This window comes from Petaurus breviceps, unplaced genomic scaffold, assembly GCF_028583685.1.
Source record: "Petaurus breviceps papuanus isolate PSGF00001 unplaced genomic scaffold, PetGlider_PUasm1.0 120, whole genome shotgun sequence".
NCBI lineage: Eukaryota > Metazoa > Chordata > Mammalia > Diprotodontia > Petauridae > Petaurus > Petaurus breviceps.
The window spans coordinates 3,438,424-3,446,898 of record NW_027185627.1 but is presented as its reverse complement, the minus strand read 5'-3'; the positions used below and the strand labels follow the sequence as shown (position 1 = coordinate 3,446,898).

The following is an 8,475-nucleotide window of genomic DNA, read 5'->3' as shown; positions in this document are numbered from 1 at the left end:
AGGCTTCTCCCAAGGCATCTCCCCAGGCTTCTCCTCAGATGTAATCTGGAAGCGACTAGGTGGAAGGTAGTCTTTCTCACTCCCTGGAACAATCTTCGTCTGCTCTTCTAGGTTGAGGTGTTCTATGATGCTATGCAGCAAGATATGCAGGGCATTGAAATTCACCACCCCTCGGTCTGGGGTGCCTATTGCAAGATTCAGGAGGTCCTTGAATTTAATGGTAAAGCTCATTCTGTTCCTGGCTTGAAGGGAGCTCCTTACCCTATGTGCTCTGCGCAGCCACAGTGGGAATCTGTTCACTCTCACCTATTCTGGTCATCCCACAAAGCCAAGGCAATATACCCTCGGAGGTTTCCAAGGTTAGTGAGCCACAGCCAAGGCTGAGAGGAAGTTTCTGCGTGTTGCTAGGATACCAAGGAACCTTGGGAAGTCTACCGGACAGGCAGCCCAGGAATCCTTTACAAGTTGCCTGCCAATTAGGAGCACTGGATTGTGAATCAGGAAGCCTCAGTCCTGTTCTTGACTCTGCTGTCAACTCCCTGAATGACCTCAGGAAACTAATTTAATCTACCGGGGCCTCAAATTGTTCGTCTGTAAAATGTGAAGGTGGTATTAGGTGCATATTTACTGCCTTTTTAACCCTAACATTCTATGATTCTAAGTATACTATAATGGGGATAGTGACACAGAGAATAGAGCAGAGATCTCTAGAATGGTTACAAGAAAGTATACCTTAGAACAAGGAAAGCCTGGATTTATGGGAAAGTAGATGAAGGGAAAATAACCTGATAACCCAAGGAGGATTTCTAGGGAACCTAGCAATTCAGTTATAGATTCCTATCTTAGGAGAACTGAGAGATTCAGAAGGAAACAAAAATATGACATTTCATAAATACATATATAATACATATGTAGTATATGTATACATATACTCTCTCAAAAATATGTGTATGTTTGTGTGTGTGAGTACACACACATACATATTCCTAAAACTGAACTTCCTCATCACTTTTGGAAGGGTGACATACCTGTTTAAGAGCTGAAGTGATTTTTAAAAAGTCTTCTTCCCATTCCCTAGGTTCCTTTTTTATTTTATTTTTTTAAGCTCTTCCCCTTGAAGACTCTTGACCACTGAAACTACTGACAGAACACGTTTATTGTTTGGTTGATTGTCTGGACTTAAGAAAGTCATGGGGGGGGGCGTGGCTAGGTGGTTCAGTGAGTATAGCACCGGCCCTGGAGTCAGGAGGACCTGGGTTCGGATTCAGCCTCAGACACAAAAACTAGCTGTGTGACATTGGGCAAATCACTTAACCCCAATTGCCCTCCAAAAAGCAAAAAAACCCTAAACAAACAAACAAAAAAAAGAAAGTCATGGAGAGATAATACAGCTTAAATTTAAAAGGGAATATTAAGAGAACTTTAAAAGTAGCCCTGGGCCCACAGTACACACTATTATGTCCACAGTAAATGCTTAAAAAAAGTTTGTTGATTTAATAGATGCTTGTCAACTCTGCTGTTGAAGGGGGTCAGCCTTTAATTCACTTTGAGAATGCTCAAGCATACCCCTCATTAGTTATTCCTCATTGTTGGTAGATGTCCATCTTGGGGCAGGAGAAAGGTACACAGAGGGAGATAGGCAGTCCAGCAGATACTTGGAGATGGAGTCAGAACAATTAGTTCAGATCCAGCCTCAGACACTTGTTAGTTGTGTGACCCTGGACAAGTCACTTAAACTCTGCATGTCTCAGTTTCCTCATCTGCAAAATGAGGAAAATAATAGCACTACTCTCCTTCCTAGGGATGTTGTAAAGATCAAATGAGATATTTCTAAAGGTCTTTGTAAATTGTAAAGCATATGAATGTTATTTATGATGATGACAGTCTATTTCTTCTGGGGGAGGAAAACTTAACATATTATTAATTATTATTATTTTGGAGGCAATTGGGGTTAAGTGACTTGCCCAGGATGACACAGTTAGTTTGTATTTGAGGCTGGATTTCAACTCAAGTCCTTCTGACTCAAGGGCTGTTGCTTTATCTACTGAACCATCTACCTGCTTCTTAAACATATTACTTAAAGGTATAGAGCCCTCACTTTTAGCTTGGAAGAATATGACTGATATAAGATTATTCATGTTGGTAAAAACCCATGATAGCATATATTTTTGGTTTGGGGACCAGATTTTCTTAATATACAGCAATCTCCAAAATGTTTTGGTCATGTATTATAATTAGTAAAAAAAATTTTGAGCATAGAAACCAACATGCATATAAACTTATTTATAAATTATATACATTCTGTATTATACTGTACACGATGTACATTATATGTACATTATGAATATATACACAATAACATATGTCATAAAACAAACATAAAAGGAGGAATTTTAAAAGGAAAAGATAAAATTCAAATAATATTTAATCCTAGAGTTAATAGGAAGCAACTCCTATTTATCAAGTAAAAGAGAAATTCGTGGCCAATATTTAACAACCAGTTCTCTTAATATGCCCTTTTAAATTTAAGTTGCATTATCTCTCCATGACTTTCTTAAATCCAGACAATCAACCAAACAATAAATCAAATCCTGATTTGTAGTATTACCAATTTCTGACACACACAATGAAATTTAACAATTGTCTCCAGCACACCCACCTCTGGTTCAGATTTGAACTTCAGGAAAATATTTGGCAGCTGGGTGAAGGTTAGATTGGAGTGGGGAGAGTCTTGAAGTAGAGACACCAATTAGGAATAGTCCAGTTAAAAGGTGATATGAGCCTGAACTAGAGCAGTGACTGTGTGAGCAGAAAGGAGACAGATGGAAGAGGTGTTGTGGAGATAGATTTAGCGACTGATTAGGTCTGTGAGGTAAGGGAGAGTGAGGAGATGTGGAGGATGTTACCAAAGTGGGGAACCTGGGTCACCAGAAGTGCCCACAACAATGGGGAAGTTTAGAAGAAGGGCTTATGGTGGGGGGGGGGGAGAAATAATGTAATGAGATCTGTGATAAAGCTCATAACCCCTCTCTGTCTGTTCATCTTGTGTGTGACTCCTTCTGTCCCACCCAAAATAAAAAGGGAAGAGAGTACTCTTACTTCTAGGTCATTCCATGGTGCACAGAGCCTGCCCTCCAAGAGATGCCTGCCATAGCCCCAAGTGACCTTTGAGCTAGGAGGTGGGGATACACATTTTTTGAATAACACCGGAGCTGCTGCTACTTTGGGTGAGTGGTTACTTATTAGGTTATAACTACCCTAAGGGGTCAATGCCAGGGTCAGAAATGGGGACTCTAGGAGTTTATACAACAGAGGGATGGAGGGTAATGGAGGAATAGTTGGGGGATAAGGGTAGGTGGTATTGTTTTGGAGACAAGACTCATGATTGGTTGTTGTGGGGATGATGGTCTGTGATCTATCATCCCACTTACCTTGGAGTCAAGCTCAAATCACATTTTGAATACATTGGCATAAAGAATTTCCAGAGTGGAAACTTCTTCTACTGGTACAAACTGGCCCCTGATCTTCAATTTATGGTCTTAGTGAATTGCCAGGGAACACTGAAAGATTAAATCATTGCCTGTTGTCACATAGGTAGTATGTAACATATAGGTTAAAAGCACAAGAACCCAGGTCTTCCTAATTCTAAGCACAGCTCTCTATCAACTAGGTCATGCTGCCTTTCGATATACATTCACAAAAGGCCCAAACAGCTTAACCCATATTTATTTCTTACGTGTACTCATACCTACAAAACGATAATCTATAGGGTGGACAGGAAGGGGTGAGTCTGAACAAAATTATTCCAAAATATCAAAGTAGGGTAGAGAAAATTTTCTGGATTTGCTTCCAATTCCATTTTCCTTGAAAGCCAATTCACAATTTTATATTATAAACTTTAATCACAATTTATGTTTATAGAAGAATAAATGAAAGATGATAGAATAATGATGATAAATGCTTATTGACTGCTGACATTGATTATTGAAATAATCAATGAGGGGCGGCTAGGTGACTCAGTGAATAGATCACTGGCCCTGGAATCAGGAGGACCTGAGTTCAAATCCGACTCAGATACTTAACACTTACTAGTCATGTGACCTTGGGCAAGTCACTTAACCCTAACTGCCCTGCCTTTCCCCCTCCAAAAAGCAAAAGAAAAGAAAAGCAACAGAATCAAAGACAGGTCTCATATATTTTGAAGATCTTCATTCAGATAGTCCTCATTACTAGGGAGAATATAATACTTGTCTCATATGGTCCCCTGTTGGACAGAGCAAAAAACTTGTACTATTTAACAGACAGACCTTGTCTTGAAGCTTATTGTGAGTGGGAGATCATGTTGGAATGACTCTTGTGATCCTTGTAGCAGTAAGCACCCCAGCGTCCCCAGGGTGGCTGCCAACACAGGTTCTTAGATCTGCTTTGTTAAAGGAAAGCAACTCAAAATGGGTTAACAAGCTTACTTTAATCAGTCAAATATGTTTCGTTCACCTAGTTCAGGGGAAAAAGGTCAGCACCCCGAACTTCAGAGTATACAGACAGAATTATCAAGACAGAGAAACAGATCAAGTAGACAGGTTTCCAAACTGTCCAACCATTACATCCATACCAAATCAACATCTGGGTTTTTTCAAAGCCGGGGGGCTCTCAACAATGGCTTCCCAGAGTCTCATCTGATCAAATCACAGAACACTTCTCAAAGTGAGCCCCAAAGTAAAGCCTCACATCAGGGATTATATAGCCTTCTCCTGGGTCAGAGAATGTAACCACCCTCTTGACCCACTGCCCAAACACACAGCATCAAGGTGTGGGCATTCCTGAAAACCAAGCCTCCTGCCACAGGCTCCATGTGACCATGTTCAGCCTATTAGGAGGCAGAGTATATTTTCAAATCAAGGAAGGCTCTCAGAGTCTCTTAAGCCTATCAAAGGGCCTAAGGGCAGGGAAGATCTTTAAATTTGCATTTCCATTACAATCCTAAAGGACATTGCCATACTTTCAAGGATTAATGATATGATGGGAGAAGGATTCTCCTCCCTGCATACTTAAATAGGAATGATTTGGCCCTGGGTCAGTCCTGATAGGAGATTTTGTATTCCAGAGTATCTTTTTCTAGCTGGAAAAGGTTATTCCTTACACAGTGAAGGGCTGGTAGGTTGCCAGGAGCCAATTGACATAATTGGAAATGAACAAATAATTTTCTTCCCAGATGAATCTAAGAACTAAATTGGAATTGTGTAGGCAAGTAATTTTTAATAGTAGAAAAAGATTAAAGAATGAAAATTGTGTTTACTATACTGTCTGAATATCTCCTATAAGAATACTTAACTGGGAACATATTTTTCTGTGGGTAATAAAAACAGAGCTAATTTGCTAGTTTGGCCTAAATATCACAGATTGGGGGAGGGGGATTTGGAGGTTGGACTGAAAGCTGAAACAAGTCTTTATAATTCAAAAAGTCTGAAGGGCTTAGCATAAGTTACCATTTGTAATGTTAGTGGGATAGAAGGTCTTCCCCACTCATTAAAAGATCTCATGGTGGAGCCCATTAAGGAAAGTTTACTTAGAGGAGGCTTACTTGTAGGAAGACTTTCACACCTTTTGTTAATTTTTCTTTTTTTGTTTTGGCTTTTTTCCTGAGGGGGAAAAAGCAGGGCAATTGGGGTTAAGAGACTTGCCCATAGTCACATGGCTAGTAAGTATTACATGTCTGAGGCTGGATTTGAACTCAGGTCCTTTCACTGCATCACCTAACTGCCCCTTTTTGTTCATTTCCAATTAGGCACTGAGTCATGAGGGCTGTGTTGCCCGCTGGTTCTAAAAAGGGTATATATATTCTGAGGTTTGCGTTTTGCTTTGGGGCTCACTCATTGGAAGAATGTTCTTGTGATTTGACCAGATGAAACTCTGGGTAGTCATTAAGGAGCCCCCCAGCTTTGAAAAACCCAGATGCTGGTGCTTCTCTCTCTGATAACATACAAAACATGTATATATTGCCCTGGTCAGATAGTTGTATCTATCTGTTGTTCTGTGCTAATTTCTCAGACAGAAGTCCTGTCTGTTGGTCTTTATTTTTCTGCTTGTATTTTCTCTGTTTTCTTTCTTTGGATTTTCTTTGAAGTTCAGGGTGCTGACTTTCCCCCTGAAATATTTAAAAATATTGTTAACTCCTTGAACAGCTATCTTTCCTAGTAAAGCTGATCTAAGACCCTGTGCTAGCAGCCATCCTGGGTATGCTGCTTTATTTACCACTATACCATTCAATGGGGCTCATCAGTATTTGAGGCTCCCCAAAGGGGTATTGGCATGTTTAGTGTATTTTTGGCTGCATGGGTTCAGAGTCCTGTTTGAGGGCTTGGACTTCATTTATTTTTTATTTATTTTCAGGCAAAAAAGAGGTGGTGAAATGTATAATATCCTTGACCTTTATTTTTTTTGTAATATTATATATATAATCAACTTGATAATATAAATAATCAAAGATATTGATGTTTCATATAAAAATCTAACAATTAAAATATCTGTTGAATTTATTATGGGCTGTGGACCCACACATGGTCCTGCGGAAGTTTGATGAGAGAGAGAGAGAGAGAGAGAGAGAGAGAGAGAGAGAGAGAGGGGTCAAGCAGTCAAAATGAAAAAGTACAATTAACAACAAATTAAGAAGAAACAAAAGAAATTCTTAGAAACTATTTTACTCAAATATTTGACAAAAAGCAAATATCTTAAAGTTAAATGGATGAATTTTTACAAAAATATAAATACTCAAATTAACTGAACAAGAAATAGGGGTTTTAAATAGCCTAATATCAGAAAAAGAAACTGAATAATCCATAATGAACTCCTAAAAGAAGAAAAAAAACAAAACTAGATGAATTTACAAGTGAATCTTAACAAATATTCAGAGAAGAAAAAAACCCAACCCAATTTTAATATTATAAACTGTTGGGAGAAAAAAAAGGAAAAGAAGAGATACTATCAAAATTCTTCTGTGAAATAAATATGGCCTACTCTAGGGACAGTCAAAGCAGACAAAGAAAATTATAGACCAATATCAGGAATATTGACATAACTTAGAGCAACATGTTAGAGAGATCATATAATTTTACCAGGTTGGGTCAATACTATAAAATCTACAAATATAGCAAATATTATTATTATTATTTTGATTTTTGGAGGGCAATTGGGGTTAAGTAACTTGCCCAAGGTAACACAGCTAGTTTTTAGTGTGGCTATGAAGTGTCTGAGGCCAGAACCGAACTCAGGTCCTCCTGACTCCGGAGCCAGCGCTTTACTTGCTGCGCCACCTAACCGCCCGTATAGCAAATATTATTAAAAATAAAAATAATTAAAAGCATGTGATTATGTCAGTAGAAGCAGAAAAGACTTTTGATGAACTATAAAGGTCTGTATAGTCAGTCAAAGCCATTATCTTTTCAGTAGCAATTCATGAGTGTGAGAGTTGAACTATAAGGAAAACTCAGTGCTGCAGAATCGATGATTTCAAATTGTGGTACTGGAGAAGATTTCTGAGAGTCCCTTGGACAGTAAGGAGATCAAATCAGTCAATACTTAAAGAAATTGATTCAGACAATTCACTGGAAGGTCAGATACTGAAGTGGAAGCTTTGTCACATAATAAGGTCCTGATGTTGGGAAAGATTGAAGGCAAAAGGAAAAGGGTATGGCAAAGGATGAGATGAAAAGACAGTGTCATGGAAGCAACAGACATGAGCTTGGACAGAGTTCAGTAGACAGTGGAGGACAGAAGGGCCTGGCATACTATGGTCCATGGGATCATGAAGAATTGGACACAACTGAATGCCTGAACAACAACAAAAACATCATTTATGTTTAATTATTTTTTAAAAAATAGGAATAAATGGTTCTTTCCTTAACTGTTAAATAGTAATAGTACCCATATAGAATCAAAAGCCTGCATTGGTTGTAATGGTGAAATACTAGAGACCTGGTGAATAAGATCAGGAATAGAGTAAAGATGTCCATTATCATCACTGTAATTTTAGATAGTTGTTATTGTGATCATCTTTCATTTTTCAGGAGGACCAAAGATCCTCTTGAATCTTGATCAGCACAAGGGTGATGTCTTGACTTTTGAGTGAACTGAATTTGAGACAGAGTTGTGCAAAGTTGACTCAGACATAGTTCTAGAAATACTAGCTATAGCAATCAAATAAGAACAAGAAACTGAAGGAATAAGCATAGGCAAAAAGGAAACAAAATTATTGCTTTTTAAAGATGATATGATGGTTTACTTAGAAAAACCTAGAAAATTAATAACTTCAATAAAGTAGCAGGATATCACACAAATTATTAGCATTTCTGTATATTATCAACAAAACAGCAGGAAAAGATAGAAAGAAAAATTCCATTCATAATAACTACAAAGTGTAGAAAATATTTGGGAATCTACTTTGAAGATACAAATAGGAATTATATGAATATAACTATA

General features: G+C 38.2%; 1 protein-coding gene across 1 annotated transcript in view; it reads right to left on the bottom strand.

Annotated features, from left to right (window-relative positions):
* The window catches only part of CUNH16orf96 (chromosome unknown C16orf96 homolog), a 65,114-nt gene extending 64,883 nt beyond the window's left edge, over window positions 1–231 (bottom strand). Inside the window, exon 1 of the mRNA XM_069090025.1 lies at window positions 39–231. Within this exon, the coding sequence (XP_068946126.1) occupies window positions 39–231 (193 nt within the window). The remainder of the gene's footprint in view (window positions 1–38) is intronic.
* Between the last annotated feature and the right edge of the window lie 8,244 nt (window positions 232–8,475).